This window comes from Erpetoichthys calabaricus, chromosome 13 (genome assembly GCF_900747795.2).
Source record: "Erpetoichthys calabaricus chromosome 13, fErpCal1.3, whole genome shotgun sequence".
In the NCBI taxonomy this organism is placed as follows: domain Eukaryota; kingdom Metazoa; phylum Chordata; class Cladistia; order Polypteriformes; family Polypteridae; genus Erpetoichthys; species Erpetoichthys calabaricus.
The window spans coordinates 31638204-31656755 of NC_041406.2; the positions used below are offsets into that span (position 1 = coordinate 31638204).

Below are 18552 nucleotides of genomic sequence, written 5' to 3' on the forward strand. Positions count from 1 at the left end.
TTAATAATATAATAATAATAATTCTTTACATTTATATAGCGCTTTTCTCACTACTCAAAGCATTCAGCAATTGCAGGTTAAGGGCCTTGTTCAAGGGTCCAACAGAGCAGAGTCTCTATTGGCGTTTATGGGATTCGAACCGGCAACCTTCCGAATGCCAGTGCAGATCCCTAGCCTCAGAGCCACCACTCCGCCTAGTGGTTAAACTTAACCAGCTGATCGATTATATTCTTGTCCAGGTCATTTACTGATCTCTGAGAGGACACCACTTTTAACATCACCTGATTCTGTAAAGTTACCCTCAAAATAACTATGCTTCCTGTGTTTGTGCAAATGCTTTACCCACCTACCCACGGTGCCTTGAATTGTCATTTTTTTTAGTCTAATCACTAACCGTTCATGTGGTATCTTATTAAAAGTCACAATAGATAAACAGGAATAAAGAGATTAAAATGGTCGGAAGGAAGAATATTAAACTCTTAATAAGCCTTCTGTATATCTGCTTATTGTGGTTAAGGAAATGGTGTGCTAGATAATTCCCAGACAATTTGTTAGTTTTGAAAGAGACACTCGGAGGATATATCACGTAATGTTAATTTCTTTTGACAGAATACACTGACTAAGACATTTAGTACAAAGGTTGTTTATTTGAAACATTGAAAACTTGTTGGCAATTAAAATAATTGAGTAATAAAATAATTGAAATAAATTGAACCTTTATTTCTCGGTTCAGTCATTTACAGTATCTTAAAGTGGTTAACATTATGTATTGGCATAAAACAACTGTAAATAAAACTATTCACGCTCAGCACAATGAATAAAAAACAAGACACAAAATATGAGGAAGTTCAGCATTATTATATCAATTTATAATATCTCACAAAAATAATAGCTTTAAAAGATAAGCAGATACAGGGTTTTAAATAATGACGTTCCAAAAATTAAAATAATGCACATAAACGATTAAAACAAGCAACCTCTAGGGCACAAAGGCCATTTTCTAGCTGAACATTGCATTTCCCTTTATTCCGAGTGATTTGTTGGCAAACTGTGAAGGCCCTCAGATCTTTCATAAACCTTACGTTTTCTCTGTGGGTCTGTGCAATGCAGTCATCATCGATCATGTGATAGGAAGTTGTTTTTTCGATCAGCGCAACGACCCGTTCAAAGAGGACAGCGACTGTTTTGTTATCTGGTGAGGCTATAATTGTGGCTGAGTGGGCTTTGAAATGGCCTGTGTCCATAGCTGGGAATGAACACATCATTACCTTTGATCCTTTCGCTTGTGAGGATGCGTCAAAATTCATTTTGTTCCCCTTTTTAATAGGTGATTATTCACATACTGTGCAAAAAACAATGTGTAAAACTGAAAACTTTTGTTGTAAAATAAGCGTGAGATCCACTGAAATGTAATGAATTAATTGCTTGAAGTATTCTAAGAACGCATTTGTGTCATAACTGAAAATCTAAAGAGCTTTACTGCTGGTAGTGCTGGCTGGTGAGTGGTCATCCTAAACATCGAAGATGTCTCATTGAGGTTTATATCTTCAGGGAGGTTGGCTGGTAGGACAACAGGATGGAAACCTGTGGCTTTCAGTCACTGTCTGCTCGTCATACTGGAACGGCAAGTTAAAGAAGTGTGAACCATGTATATAAATATACAGCATATATAAAAGGTAGGTGAGACCAACAAACTGTACACATTAAGTATTCATTTATAAACAGGTAGTAAAGCACAGTGTTAATAAGTTTAAAAAGTTAATGTTTACACATCCAATATATACAAACACTATTTTGATACATAAAAGATAAAAATAAACTTAATAAAAGTAACAGGAAGAGCACTGAAATAAAATTCTTGTCACTACAATCATTAGTCTAAGTAAGCGCACGAGGGATCCCATCTGGATCTGTTTTTAAATTTGTTCTTTATTACTTATCTCTTTCATCACTTGTAAAAATCATCACATTTATTCACAATTTGAAATTAAAACAAATTTCGATTTGGTCACTGGAGTATGCAAGCTTTTAAATTTGCTTAAAAAGTGTAGCTGGTCACTCCATTCTAATTGTGTCGGCGGTTGGTTATTCTCTTGCTGTATTTTCCGTTTGACCACTTGCGACTGAAGTTTGAAATTGAACACTTGCCTACCCCTAATTCATTGGTCAAGAGTCCTGTCTTCCATTCAGAAACTTAATCCCATTTGTTTTGCATTCATAATGCATACAGGCTTTTCTGAAAATATTTATCGAAATAATACATGTTTTGTACGTTATGAGGAAACGTGGAACATGAGATGTATTTAATATGGTTCGCAATTGTTTAGCATTGGTCACCATTGGCTTGCTTTCTATCATAAATTCTTTATCTTCATTCTCATAAAATATGTGATTAACACATTTTCTCAGTCATTGCTGCAAAACACACACATTACATAGCATATAAAAAAATATAATTTTTGGGTGGAGTATTCCTTTAAACAACTCACAAACAAAATTTCCAGATGCATGCATCGGTGTAAACACCACCTACCCGCAAATCGAAACTCAACAAGCTGTCGCGCTGTGCTGCACTTTAAAGGGGACCACCATGATTTAATCTGACCTTTTCAACACTAACAAATATTCCAAAGCAATTAGAATTATATTTATCAACAGTAACATTTGAGTAAAACTCATGAAGTATCAATATGGAAGGAAACCTACACTCTTGAAAGTCTTAGTTCTTTAATGGCGTCAAATGGTTCTTTACTGGGTTATGTGGTCCTTTGTAGAACCATTACTTGAGAAAGAAGCATTTCATTCTATGAAGACTTTTTTGCATATGAAGTTTAATCTTTGTGCTTTGAAAACTTTCTACTATGTAGAAACAAGGTGACATTTTTAGTGTATTATAGGCTACCCAGCAGGAAACTAACAGATTAAGAAAAGCAGGACTTGGCCTGTGTTATTGCATATCGCAAGAGATCTTTTAAAATCATAACCCATTGGTATTTCACAAATCTGCTAACATCTATTCATGATTTATGTTATTTATCTAAATAAAGGTTCTTTCTGGGACTTTCCCGAGGAGGGGTTCTTTGAGAACCAAAAATGATTCCCCTATTGAATTGCTATAAAGAACCGCTTTGGCACCTTTATTTTTAAGAGTGTAGATGAGTGTGTGAATTAATTTTCAGTTGGCACAATAAATGGGTCAACACATGCTGTTTGTACATTAAAAAATAATAATAATGAAAATACTAACAATTCATTTTATTATTTTAAAAGCAGCCAGCAGGTGGCGATAGTGCCCCTTTTCTCTTAAGTCATTACTTAATTACTGAGGGTGTTCTCCAGTTTATCAAGATTAGATATTTAAAAAATAAAATACGGGGCTCAGGACAAGAACCAAAACTGAAGCCAGTCCACCACAAGACCCACTTCCTTCAAGTCTCATTCAACTGACAAACAGACACTCTCTTCACTGGGATGCAGAAGAATATCTGATCAAGGCTCCTGCACTCTTAAAAATAAGGCTGTAAAATGCTACTTTAATGTGTTATGTGGTTCCTTGTAGAGCCATTACTTTACAAAGAGTAATTTAATTCTAGGAATGGTTCTTTACATATGAAATGGATGTTTTGGGCTTTTAAAATATGTGGACAAAACAGAAATCTTTAATGTATAGTAGGCTGAAAAACCTAAACTCATCATAAGTTATTGTATGCAGTGAGAGTCCTTTTAAAATCATGAGTCGTTGGTGTTTTAGAAATCTGTTTTCATTTAGTCATGACTATTTATAGAGCCTGTTACAGATCTAAATATATAAATAAAGGTTCTTTCTGGAAACTTCATGGGGATTGTTCTTTTGGGAACGAAAAACGGTTTTCCTATGGCATCCCCCTAATGAACCACTTTGATACCTTTATTATAAGAGTGTAGGTACATGTCTTGGACAGTGTTCGGACGAGCATTTTAACTCAGGGCACAGGTAATTTTAATTAATGGTGTTTCCCTGAGTTAGATACACATTTTTAAAAGTGAATAGATACATGAATGTTTTAGAAAGTACAAAAAAATGCTCTCAACCATTCCCTGGTGCTTTAGGAATGCAAAGATTTACAGTAGTTCAAGTGCCCAGGAATAAATAATTTTCCTTACAGCTGGATAACTTGCTCATGATACAAAGTATTTAAATGCATATGTTGAACCAGCATCCTTGTAGATTAATGGACCAATATTTTGCTACTTTGAAATGTGAGTAGTTCTCACTGTCTTCTCAGTGCTCCTGTTCAATCATACAATCTTACTCAGGCCAACTCCAGCTCTCTAACCTAACCTAACCTAACCACCTAACCGAAGCAATGAATAGATAGATAGATAGATAGATAGATAGATAGATAGATAGATAGATAGATAGATAGATAGATAGATAGATAGATAGATCCTCCCCCACTATGGCAGATGGCAGTGCTCCATTTTCATGGACCCAGTAAGGACTTCCCAGGAAATGTATGGGAGTTGGAGTCCTGCAGGACAACCCTGTCCGGGTCCTTGGGTGCTGCAGGGAGATGGACTCACTGCTTCAGGAGGCTTCTGTCTGACCCAGAAGTGCTTCCCTTAGCCTCAGCCCCAGTACTGGAAGTATCCCCAGATCTGACATAAAAGTGAGACGTCTAGCCTCCTCCGGTGAGTCAGAGTCGGGAGGCAGAAGACAAAGCTCACCTGGAGGAGGAAGAGCAGGATTGTTTATTGAAAGGCTGTGGACTGGTTTGGAAAGAGGTCTTTTGTGAAAATACATCCTTTATTTTACACCTGGGACTGTTTAGTGTGGCTCAGTGGCACCCCCTGTCTTTTACAATAGATAGATAGATAGCTAAATAGGATTTTTCCACAAAAGACAGCACAATCTGTTGGTGGCCATAGCAAAATGGAATTCAGACTCTTCTGACACGGAGGGGCAAGTCACTAAAATAATAACTGGCCTTAATTTTTTTTTTTAAGAATAGAAGTAGGGATTCATGTGTTTCTTAACTTTCCCAGTTTAGTAATCTGCTTTATAAAGTTTTTTTTCATATCACAATTTAACCAAGATTTACAAGTAAAGTTTAAAATAATGACAGCAGTAGTTACACTCACAGCACCACAGTCCTGGATTCAAATTATGGTTCCGTGTGGCGATCACCCACATTTCCACTCCAAATCTCCATTAGTATTCCTCCAGATCTTTTGTTTTTTCTTTTCTCTTAAACCCCAAAGAAGTGAACTCTATTTTTATTGACCATTCTAAATTCAGCCAATGAGTGAGTGGGGCCTGAGAGGGACTTGCACCTTGTTCAAGGTGGTTCCTGGCTTGGACCCAACACTGCGGTGATAAGCACAGGGTCACGGGGTCCCCACACCTTAAAGAAGATAAGCAGGCAAGAAAAGGGTTAGGGTTAGGGAATTAGAGTGAAACTAGGGGATTTTCTTAGTTTATGTTAGAAATATAGCTTATTGAAAACATATAATATAGATATGTGACATTTTTAAAGCATAATATTAGAAAACTGTCAAAATATAAAAAAGCCAAACTATTAATAGGCTTGGTAAAATAAAAAAACACAATTATTATTATTTCCATGCTTTACGAAACTTTGAGGTTTAACTGCAATTTACCTTTTTAACATTAACCTTGTGTTTGAGAAGTGTATTATATAAATAAAACATATTATTATTTAAAGTTTTTGTTGTGGAAAGAAAAATGTATTGTTGCAGTTATATTCCCCACGTGCTCCGAGGCCAGTTAATGGCTGCCTGCCTTTATCACTGGTTCTCTCGATTCCGTCATCTTATTTCATTTTTGAAGAGCTGGCATTTTCTTGCGTTCAGCAGTGGCGCTCCCTGCTATACTGAAACGTCATTTTAGCAAACAGTTTCTCTGTCCAAGTGTGTGACCTCTAAATACATCGTGTGGTCACACCTGCAGTATTTACAAGACTTTATATTTCCGTATTGGCAAGTAGAAGGCTTGGTGTGTTACTGACCACCGTCATTGTTGCTGAGCCCTTGGAACTTTTCTGCATGCTCAGGATGTCTCCGCTGGTCCGCTCCGGGTCTGGCTTACGGAAGATATTCCGCATGGTTGACTGGAAATTATTGGTGACAAAGCAGTAAACGATGGGGTCCAAGCAACTGTTGAGACTGCTCAGTGTAACAGTGATGTGGTAGACAATGAGACTAATGTGATGGGGTAAGTTGGGATAGGCATAAACCAGTACCTGGCGCACATGGAAAGGTGTGAAGCAGATCATGAAGATGACCAAGACAGTGATGAGAAGTTGGACAGCCCGCTTCCTCCGCTCCCGGCTTTGCTGCATCAAGTTGGGATTGGCAAGCGCACACATAATGCGAATGGTGAAAACCACAATGATGATCAGTGGCAAGAAGAACTCAAAAACGGTCAAGGCAAAGAGTTTGGAGAGGCAGCAGGAGGCATACTTGATGGCTGTTGTTAAAATGGAGTAGGTCACCACAATGGCAAAGAGCCAGATAAAAATACAAATGCCCTTGGCATAGTTTGGGTTCCTCCATTTACGAGATGCCTCCACTTGGACAATGGCCAGGTAGCGATCAACACAGATGCATGTGAGAAACAAGATGCTGCAGTACATGTTGACAAAGTAGCTGAAAATATGAACAAAGGAGCAGGTGAGGCATTCCCCGCCACTGTAGTACATGATGACACGTGTTGGCAAGGAGAAACCAACAAGAAGGTCAGTGACAGCCAGATTGATTGTGTAGATGACGGAGGTGGTCTTGGGTTTTGTACGAAAGCAGAAAACGTACAGCGCCAAGCTGTTCAGAAGGATGCCCACAACAAACATGGAAGCGTTGATGATCAAGAGTGCAATCCACAAAGTGTAGAACTCATTATAAAGGTCCTCGTCAAGATGTGCCAGCTTATGGAGGTATGGCTCCTTATGCAGGTGAGAAGAGATGTTACTCCATGACCCACTTGACATATTGGTGAGGACACTGTTCGTTTTCAAAAATGATTCCATAGTTTTGTCCCAAACTACAACCTGAAACAAACAGACCAAAATGTTAAGAATATATAATAAAATAAAGATAATACTGAAATAATAATAATGGACAACAAGATGGTGCAGTGCTTATTGCTGCCACCTCTTGAATCCATCATTCTAGGTGTGAATCCAATGCTCAGCTATAGTCTGTGTGAAGACTGTGCATTTTCTCTGTATCTTTGTAAGTTCTTGTCCAAGCCCTCCAGCTTTTCACCCACATCCCTGAAGTGGGATGCAGTTCTGGTTAACTGGCAATTCCAAACTAGCCCTTTATGGGTGTGGATATGTGTGTAGGTGAGCACTGTGATGGACTTGCACCCTGTCCATCAAGACACTCCTACTAAGAAATTAAGTATTAGAATTCGTCTGGCCATGGACACAAGTAGTATGGTCAAGTAGGTGGAGTGGTGCACTCCCAGTTCAATCCCCAGCATTACCTGAGTGTGCCATTCTGAGCGGGTATAAATGCTGAGCCTATAAAAAGTATTCACCCCTTTGGAAGTTTTCACATTTTATTGTTACACAGCTTTGAATTACAGGGGGTTTAATTTGACTTTTAGAACAGTGATGGAAAAAAAGAACCCATTAATATCAAAGTGTAAATAGATCTCTACAAAGTGTTCTAAATTAATTACAAAGATAAAAACGTATAATAATTGATTGCATAAGAATCCATTTCCTAAATTCTCACTGGTGGAGCCAATTGGTTTTAGACGTTGCAGAATTTGTTCAATGGAGACCTCCTGTGTGTTGTAGAAATGTCCCTTTAAGTGGAAGGTCCAGCTTGTAGTGAGTCAGTATGGTGGTCTAACCTACAAAATGAATACAAAAGAACACTCCGAGCATCTCCATGAAAATGTGATTGAAAAGCACAAGTCAGGGTGAACAAGACAAGAAAATTGCCAAGTTGTGGAATTCCCTTTGGAGTCAAGTTAAGTCAGTCATTAAGCAATGAGAAGAGTATGGAACTGCTGTAAATCTGCCTACACCAGGTCATCCACCAAAACTGAGAGATCCCCAGTGACGGAGGCCACCGAGAGACCTCTGAAGGAGTTATAAGTTACAGCGACTGGGGAGAATGTGCAGACAAAAACTGTGCCCGTGTAATTCACCAGTTGTAGCTTTATGAGAGAGTGGAAAAGACAGAGCCACTGTTAAAAAAATGCAAAAATGGAAAACATCTCAGCTAAAGTTTACCAGAAGACACATGGGGGACTCAGATGGAAGAAGGTTCTGTGGTTTGATGAGACCAAATTGAGCTTTTTGAGCACAAAACTAAATGCTCTGGTGCCCTGTACAGGTGTTGTTTCTGCCTTGTGCCCAGTTTACGGAGACAAATGAAGGGAGGAATTTGCAGCTTTTCTTGCCAACTACAATTCACATTCATGTGTAAGGTAAGAATAAAAACCTGTTTCTATTCAAATGGTATCGAATGAAATGAGAATTGCATTATCTGATTTGACTCATCATTGACGTCATGTTTGTGTTCTGTGCTCGGGCAAGTTTAGCGATCACACTGCTCACAGTGCTTGGGAACACTTCTTTCAAGTGGGCCAGGGCACGGTACACACTAATCACACTAGCCAAATGAATGACACTTTGGGGGTTACATGTGGACAAACATGCTCGGGCACGGAATAAATTGATAGTGTGAATACAATTGACTACATTGCAGAGGTCTGTTTTCATTTTGACATTACGGAGTCTTTTTCCTTTGATCAGTGCTAAAAAATCCCAAATAAATTCAATGTGATTCAATGTTGTTTAACAATCAAATGTGAAAACCTTCAAGGGGTGAGTACTTGTTATAGGGACAGGCATTCGCACAATTGTATGATCTGGAAATGGCTTTGGGTAAAAATATTTCTAAAATGTCTAATACTGAAGGAAAAAAATTCAGGTTCCCAACAAAGGGAGGAGTAAATATAACAGATGAATGGCAATGAATCCATCCACGTTGTAAACCCAATGTAGAGTTGTTAGGAGACATCCCAGAAGAATCAGATACAAAACAAGAACCAGACTTGGCATGGAGGCCGATTGATCTCAGGGTGTGCTCCCTGTTACAGCCCCACTTACTCAGGTTAAAATTTCCAATCAATTTACTGTAAATGTACGTTTTTAATATTTAGAAGGTTATGAAGGATGTTGGAGAACATGCAAACTCCACATAATCAGTGAGCAGAGATGGCTTCTGTAAGTGCAAATCAGTCTTTTAAATGGCACAGTGCCCTGGCGGTTCATAAAATGATCATGAAGCACAGCGCCCTCTGCAGGCAGACTCAGAATCATATGTGTCACAGGAAGAAGCATCATCTTTATTCTTAGTGATATTTATAAAGCAAGAATGAAGCACTGGAGGAAAACACCATACCCATGAACACACTAACATTTTAGCAGAATGGATGAAAATCTTTGATAATTACTGTTTCTTTTTACCCTTGTGGTAATTTAGAATTTAAAAGACAGAAAATAAGAAGGGTTTCCCAATCCAAATAAACACACTTGCTGAAACAATAAATTAGGGAAGTTAAGCTTCCTAAATGTGAAGAAATTACACAGTGGGGAAAATGAACAGAAGCAATCTAGCTGACTGGGAGAAACCCCCAACAATCACCGGAAATAAAAGGTAGGAAGTAGATGTTAAGAACACAGAAGCTGAAATCGTAAATTTAAAAGTTGCTTCACCACAAGAGGCCAGTCTAGGGAAAAGGTGAAAAGGCCATCACGAGATGTGCGTGTGACCCTGTAGGGAGTTATTAATGTGGTCAGGTCATACGCTTCTTAGTAAATCCAGAAGAAAAATCAGACTAAAATCTGCCCACCCATCCTTTCACCAACCTACATTCAGTTTGGGTTCACAGAGAGGTACGTATAGTTGGTTCCAGTAGACTCGAGTGCAAAGCAGGAAGCAACCTTAGATGGGAAGCCAGTCCATTCCCAGGAGTGCCCACTCACACTCGGGCCCAGTTCATAGTTGAAAAAAGTGGAAGAAAATGTGCCAACTTCACATAGACAGGAAGCCCACCATTGAACTGTAATCTCTGGAGCTGTGAGGCAGCAGCATTAACCACTGTGCCACCCTTCACTCTTTAAAGATTTATCAGATTACTGCTTGTTTGGGGATTTGTAATGTTTCATTTGTTCTTTTGTACTTTTTCCTTTTCTAATGTGTTTTGACACTTCTCTTTTAGCATACCTGCTCTCATGTCTGCCTAATCCTTTAAATGTCGGATATTAGATCTTTTTATTGCAGCTGACCTCCCAGTGTTAATCTCTGCAGTGTTCTCAGCTCCACTAGTAAGGGTCCATCTCAATTCACGTCTTTTATAAAGTGCCGCACGTTACTTTCTGCCATACCGAGGAAAGCAGCTTACAGCCATGTGAAAAAGTTAAGTATACCCCATGAAGTTTTTTTTTCTTTTTTTGACATACATTGACTTATTTGATCTTCATTTAAATTAGTATATTTAAATAAAGGTGTTGCAATTTAAAAAAAATATATAAAACTGACTGTACAGTAATTTATTCAGCAAAAAAGTAAGTCCACCCTTGGCTCTAACATTGCTCCCACAAATCAGTGTTTCATCTAACTGTCCAGCAGTCTCAGACGTTGACTGGAAGAAAGTTTTTTCCATTCCTCCAATCAGAACTCTTTCAGCTGTGTGATGTTTGGGGGGGGGGGGGGTCTTGCATGCACAGCTCATTTCTAACACCCAACCACCGCATTCAGATCCAGGGTTTCACTTGACCGTTCCAGAACCCTCCATTACTTTCTTTGCGGCCATTCCTTGGTGGATTTGTTGCTATGTTTAGGGTAATTGTCATGTTGCAAGGTGAGTTGAGCTTCAGTATTCTGACAGAAGGTTTCACGTTACTTCAGGGACAATGAAGAATTCATAGTGGATTCCGTGATGGTGAACTACTGGGACCCTGATTCAGCAAAGCAGCCCCAAACCATAATATTTCTATCACCATGCTTTACAGTTGGGGGCAGGTACTTCTGATGAAACATTGTCTTTGATTTTCATCAAATATGTCTTCTGGTACTTTGGCCAAAATACTCTTATCTTTACCTTATCTGTGACGAGCACATTTCTTCAGAGGTCGTGTTCTTTACTTAGGTGTTTATGGACAAACATTAGTCTTGCCCTGATGTTCTTTCTGGACAGCAAAGGTTTCCACCTGGCACACCACTCATGTTGATTTAATTTGTGCAGCCTCTTTTGAATGGTACACTCATTCACTTTGACATCAACAGTGACAACAGCCACCTATAGATTCCATGATGAAATTCTGGAGTTGTTAGAGACTTCTTTCTGCATCTTACTTTCTGCTCTTGGGCCATGTTTGTTGGGGTGGCCTAGATTGGACAAGTTTGTGTTGTTTGAAATCTTCTTCACTTGTAGATGATCTTCCAGATAGTGAAATGGTAGATTTCCTGTAGTTTGGAGATCTTTTTACATAGACATCTATAACCATCTTTCTGAAGGCCTCACAGAATTCTTCTGATCTTAGCATGATGATAACACACTTGAACAACAAAGTGCAAAACCAAACTAAAAGCCTGAGGTTTAAATAAGACAGGCTGCTCCAAAATCCTCGAAGTTCTGATCATTTGCATCTGATCGGGTGCACCTGACTCTAATTTGACGTATTTCAGGTAGTGATAAATTTTGTGGTGGGTTTACTTTTTCTTCATTCAAAATTTGTATTTATTTAAATTATACAATTGAATACAAGATGTAAATGTGGTGTGATTTTTGTTATATTATATCACCTTTATCTATAGTTACTGTTTAAATGAAGATCAAATCTTGATATGTCCACTTAGGTAAAAAAAGGAAAAAACATTTCTTGGGGCGTACATACTTTTTCACATGACTTTAGCAATATGGCTCTCCTTGAGCATCCTATCATGCCTTGAAGATTCAGCTGTCCGAGACAAATATGGCAGGACCTGTGGGGTCAAAACTAACAGTAATGTCTCTGTGTGTGTGAGAGTGTGTGTTTATTTCCAGTATTGTACTGTTGTGTCATTAATATTGTCCCTTTAAAGCTCCTTGTCATAGTGGATGTAGTTAATGACACTATATAAAATAAAGACACACTGACAATCACATAACTAGTGACACCATCAAATACAAATACAGCCAAGAAACCCCTGAGAACACAACATTCAACTTCATTTAAATGCTCAAGCTCTAAGTGACCTGTCTTGGTTACTCTCTTGGTCAGTAGGGTAGTGACAATACTACTATGACTACTACAACGACCACCGCCACTTAGGCGCCATGACAAACAAGAACAAAGGCCTTTGTACAAGACCCCAACTTTTGTATTGTGATCTTCACTGAGTGCAGGTTAGTGCAGGACAGCTGGCGTCTTTACCCAGCCAGGATGTCCTCGAGATGGAAGGACAGGGGGAAACAGCATGCATGGGGCATTGTCTTCCCTGGACTACTAAATGCAAGCCCCCCTGGGTTACAGCAGGACCACAGTTTTCCACAGGGTATCATGGGACTTGGAGTTTGCAGGCTCAGCCCTGTTGGGTTCTGTGGACACTGCCAGGGGGTGCCGCAGGGACCCAGGGGTCCTACTTTATTGGACTCTCACCTCACCTGGAAGTCTTCCAAACTACAGCTTCGGAACACCAGAAGTGCTTCCAGGTGGGACATAAAAGGAGCTGCCTGCCACTGTTCTGGGAGCCAGAGTCAGGAGGAAGGAGGACAAAACTTGCGTAGAGGAGAGGAGGAGGCAGTGACCAGTGGCAGAGAGAGGAAGAAAAGAGAGCGAGAGTTGCAGAGTGCTGTTTTGGGCTTTATTGCTGTGCTTTGTGACTGTGGCTATGGCGTAGGAAATGCTTCAAAGAAGAGTTTCCCATGAATAAAGCTATCTTGTGCTTTTATGCTTATGTCAGAGCCTCCTTGTGTTGGGCGTTTGGGGAGCTGCAACGTGATAAGTTCTGAGGAAAAATGCAATTACAAACTTTACAAATGACTACCTACATAATGAACACACATAAAGACTCGGATTTCTTTAACCAGACAGTAAAACAATGTAGTTAGAATCAGATTAACCTAAATGGAGCCCAACAATGTCTGTCCAGTAAAGCTGTGTCCCTTCAGTCAGATTTGAGGGCTCTCAGCCCACTTCATGATGGTGGTGTGGGGTGGGCTTTGGCTTCCCCACCCTTCTCACTCCTTTTGACACTGTGGCTTTGTTTTTATAGAATGACACAAATTATTTTGCTTAGAATGAAGGGAAATGGTATTGTCTTGTGATCCATATGGTTCATGAGCTGTTGTACATGAGCTCTGTACTTCTAACGTGGAATGTCATCAGCTCTGAGGTTGTTCAGTCAAAGGGTAGGACCTGATCACACCATATAACACATCCAATCGTTCAGAAGTACAGCGTGTGCTTCTCACAGGAGATTCCAGAAGCTTCAGTCTTTTTTTTTTGTGGTTTTGTATGTCATTACAGGATACACAGTAAAATCACGTGGGTCATATTAACACATAAAAGTATATAAATGGGAACACTGGTCCCATATACTGTATGTACACTTTTAAATTTTAATGTAACTCATCAACAGTGGCGTACCTGGTGGGGGGGGGGGGGGGGGGGGGGTGATGGGAGACATTTGTCCCCAGGCGCAGCATACAGGGGGCGCCAAATTTCCCTTCCCAATTGCATTTTGGCAAACAGGAGGGGGCACGAAATCTTCAGTTGTCCCCGGGCGCTGAAAACCTTAGCTACGCCTCTGCTCACCAAACTCATTAATCATGAGAATGATTAGCACATGCAAGTAAGAATAACACTGTACACAGAACTATAACAACCATGTCGATGTGTAAGTTTGATGACAAGAGACAGTGCAAGGGGGTCTGTGGTTAATTTTGTTCTACTCACAGAACAGAACTGCCCAGTTATCTAATAGACACAGATCTACAGTACCTAAGAAAGTATTTACTCAACTGGAAGTTTTTATATGTTATTGGTATACAACATTGAATCACAGTGGATTTAACTTGGCTTTAATGACTCTTTTTATATCAGTGAAAAGAGATCTGTGCAAAGTGAGCTAAACTTAATTACAAATATAAAACAGAACATAACTGCTGGCATAAGCATTCACCTCCTTCAAGTCAGTATTTAGTAGTTGTACTTTGTCAGCCATGACTGCCTTGAGTGTGTGTGTGGACAGGCTTCACTTTCTCTGTCAGCTTTGCACATCTGGACATCCCAAATTGTTCTTCGCAAAACTGTCCAAGCCTTATCAGGTTGCACAGGAATTGTGAGTGAATGGCCCATTTCAAGTCCAGTCACAAATTCTCAATTGCATTGAGATCTGGACTGTAACTCGGCCACTCCAGGCCATTAACATTGTCATTTTTGTGCCATTCCTGTGTAGCTTTGGCTTAGTGCTTGGGGTCATTCTCTTGCTGGAAAAAATCAAATCAGTAACACTATAGTTTAGGTTCTGCAAAAATGCATCTATTTCTCATTTACTCTTACACACAGGCTTCTTTTTGTTTTCATAACACTTATACAACATCAGTAGATCAGTTATTCATTTCTAAGCTGGGTGGCATATTGACATGCTGGTAAAATGACTTGTTAATGTGAAGGTTTCACAGGCCTTATACTGAATACGCAATATCAAGAGAAATGTGTCTCTGTTAAGCCCTCTGTCACACACGTGTGCATGGGAGGCAGCTAAAGGGCCTGAATGAGTGTGTTCCATCAGGGAGTGGTGGAGTGTACTGATCCTTTCTCTCTTTCTACTACAGACTGATTACGGAAAATTCTGCCTGGTCCCGATGACATCACTTCCCATTCTGGCCCTGATGACCTCACTTCCAGTTCCGGCCCCTATAACCTCACTTCCTCTACTCGCCCTTAAAACCGCCATCTTTGCCTCGTCAAGTCAGTTCTGTTTCAAACTCAAACCTGTACACAACTGTACACCATTTAACTATTTTGTAGCCAGGAAAAATTGTACGGGTGGCTGCCCCAAATCTTTGTTTGGCTCTTTATCTCGTCTTTGACACCCCTCAGACCAATCCAAAGTGAAGTTCTGTTTGTAGGTCACATGATGAATAAACACTTTACTGATGCTTTGTAAGCGTTATGAAGACCCAAAGAAGTGTTTGTTAAGGTCTTGTTACATATGAGTAATAGATGCATTTGTGCAGTACCTAAACTGAAGTGTTACCAAAAAATCTTCTCCCAAGGTATAGGTTTCTTGCAGACTGCATCAGGTTTTCTTCCAGGATAGTCTTCTATTTTACTGCACTCATCTTCTCCTCACAAACCTTCCAGGGTCTGCTGCAGAGAAGCATCTCCACAGCCTGATGCTGCCACCACTGGGCTTCAGTGTTGGGATGGTGGGTTTCTGATAAGGGGACAGAGCTCAAAAATGGCATTTAGTCTGATGATCAAAAATCTCAATTTTGGTCTTGGTAGAACAGTAGAACCTTCTTCCAACTGACTTCAGAGTCTCTCATATGCCTTCTGACAAATGCCAGCCATGATCTCCTGGGTGTTCTTCGTCTTTGCCATTCTCCCATAAAGCTGTGAATGGCACAATGGAAGTTGTCTGCACAGTCTTTCCAGTCTTAGCTGCTGTAGCTTGTAACTCCTTCAGTTCTCAATGCTATCCTAGTGGCATGGCCCACTAGTCTTCTTGCACAGTCACTCACTTTTAGCCGATGGCCTGCTCATTGCAGATTTTCAGCTGTGCCATATTTGGATTCCATTTCTTAATGAATGATTTAACTGGACTCCATGAGATATTCAGTGACTTGGATATTTTCTTGTCTCCATCCCCTGGCTTGTGCTTTTCAATCCCTTTTTCATGGCATTTCTTGGAGTATACTTTTATATTCATTGTGCAGGTTAGACCACCATACTGACTCAGCACAAGTTGTCCCTTCCATATTCTGGTACATTTATACTGCAATCAGATGAAACCCCTGACAGGTGGTCTCCACTGAACTAATTCTGTGACTTCTAGAACCAGTTAGCTGCACCAGTGATGACTTAGAGATGTCATATTAAAGGGGGTGAATGCTTATGCCATTAATTATTGTGTGGTTTATTTTTGTAATTAATTTAGACCGCTTTGCAGAGGTCTGTTTTCAATTTGCCATTAAAGAGTCTTTTTCCGTTGATAAGTGTCAAAAAAGCCAAAAATAAAACCATGGTGACTCAAAGCTGTGTAAAAATAAAATGGAAAACTTCTAAGATGTTGAATTCTTTTTATAGGCAGTGAAACTGTAACAGTCTAGTGGAGCACATTATGACACATTATGAGCAGTTCAGATGCACACTGTCTCATATGATGTGTTACAAGAAGTGTAAGTTAACTTAGTTGACTGCCCTTTGTAGAGCCCACCATGTTGTTGAAATTACCTGCCCAGGACTGACCCCTGCCCGGCCCTTACTGGCTTCAAAGAACACTTTACTGGTAATACAGGTTAGAAAATGAAAGGACTGCTGGGTAAAATTGTCATAAAGTGCTGTATGGGAGGAGTTATATAAAAAAAATAAATGTGTAAGGCCTAAAGGGTCCTTTTTGTCACATGCACAGAGTACAATGACATTGTCACTTGCATGTGCAATTAACATGTGGCACATCGCCGCTCCCCAGCACCATAATTAGTGAGTATCATTAAATCAGCTTTACCTGAAAAATCTCAGAACGGATTCGTCCTTATCAAAGTAAATGAATTGGTTTAAAAAAAAAAAAATCTTATTCACAGACCTTGACGTCTGTGTCAGCAATACAAAGGGAAGTATAATTTCTCTTTCTTCATATTGTTACTTCCTTGGGAAGATTTCACAACCAGAACTTCATTTTGAAATATTGCAGTAGCTGGCAAAACTCAAGTTTATGTGCCAGCTCCCAGAAGGCAGTAGTTCTTGCTGTTCTCACAATTTGCAGTAAATGGAGGTTAAGCCACACAATGAAAACGGAAGCTTTGGAACATTCGGTAGCAGGAGAGTCTGAACTTGGCCCTCAGGGATGGCCATATCTGCTCTTCCAGTCCCTGAGCTTTCCAAGGACTGAGATTTCCAAGGGTTTTTATTTATTTAGAAACTGAAGGCCATATGAAGCAACAGCCAATCAGAGCTGATTTGATTCATCCAAGGTGTTTAGCCAAAACTGCATTGTTTTTAACAGGGCCAGGTCTGTTTATATCGTGCTGTGTTGAAGTAATTCCAAGTGTCTCTTATTGTCCCGGGTGCAAGTACCATTGAATGAGTTTACAGAAACTTGTTAATTGTGTGGCTTATTGCCCAAGGAGTTCAAGTATAAACACAGAAACCCTTCTCTCTGATCTGCTGTAGGACCCTTAGTGAGACTTTAAGTTCTCTTTTCTTAAACTGTAAAATAATATATAGCAGTGTTTCCCAAACTCGGTCCTGGGGACCCCCTGTGGCTGCAGGTTTTTGTTCCAACCAGCTTTTGTTTTTAATTGAACTCCTGGGCTAATTAAGTGATGTGTTATTTCCCAAGTTCTGTGTTTTGGGTACAATATAGAAATTAGAAAACTAAGTTTGGTAAATATATATATAACCAAGCAGTTATATAGGAATGTATTTTTTTCTTTTTAACAATATTTTCACCTTGATTTTCATTCTGCTTTTTAAGGTGTTCTAATTGTTTAATTAAACCGTTATTTACTAATCAGTGGGTCTAACACTAAAGTAGCAGCAATTGATTATTCAGTGTTGTTTGCCTGCATGTCTGTTCTGCTCATTTTTAATTGTTGTTAATAAGATACAATGAAGGGGTAAAACTGCACAGATTAAGGGCAAAATATAATGAAATCAACAAAAGAGAGTTAAGCATTTATATCTATAGAAAAAACAGAAATATTTCTAAATGTCTTATAAATGTAAAAATCATGCTGCTGTGCTTTTCTGAATGTAGAGAAAAAATACCAGCTAATTAAATGCGCTCAGTGCTATCAGGTGCTGTCACTGATTAGGAATCTGGTTGGAACAAAAACCTGCAGGCACAGGGGTCCCCAGGACCGAGTTTGGGAAACACTGATATATAGTATACAAACGTGTATTAAATCTCAAGATAGTAAAGTGTTCATAACCGTTAATCATCTCGTCTCATTTTTTGAGACAGCTTTTCCTGGAGAGAGTCGTGGTGGCAGCAGGCCAAACAGGTCAGCCCAGACTTCTCTATCCTCAGCCACAGATTCCAGGTCTTCCTGGGGAATTCCCAGATGTTCCCAAGCCAGCCAAGAAATACAATCCTTCCACCATGTCCTGGGTCTGCTGGTGAGTCTCCGGTCAGTGGATCATGCCTAGAGCAGCTCTAGGGTGAGCCGACCAGGGGGGACATCTGTACGACATACCCAGACCACCTCAATTGGTTCCTCTCAATCTGGAGGAGCAGCAGCTCTACTTTGAGGCTCTTCCAAATTGCTGAGGCTCTCACCCCATCAGTGAGAGTCTGCCAAGCCACCCTGTGAAC

General features: G+C 39.8%; 1 protein-coding gene across 1 annotated transcript in view; it reads right to left on the minus strand.

Moving 5' to 3' along the window:
• Positions 1-627: 627 nt before the first annotated feature.
• Positions 628-18552, minus strand: part of LOC114664121 (G-protein coupled receptor 20-like) — a 59547-nt gene continuing 41622 nt past the window's right edge. Inside the window, exon 2 of the mRNA XM_028818093.2 lies at positions 628-7046. Within this exon, the coding sequence (XP_028673926.1) occupies positions 5964-7025 (1062 nt within the window). The 5' untranslated portion in view covers positions 7026-7046 and the 3' untranslated portion in view covers positions 628-5963. The remainder of the gene's footprint in view (positions 7047-18552) is intronic.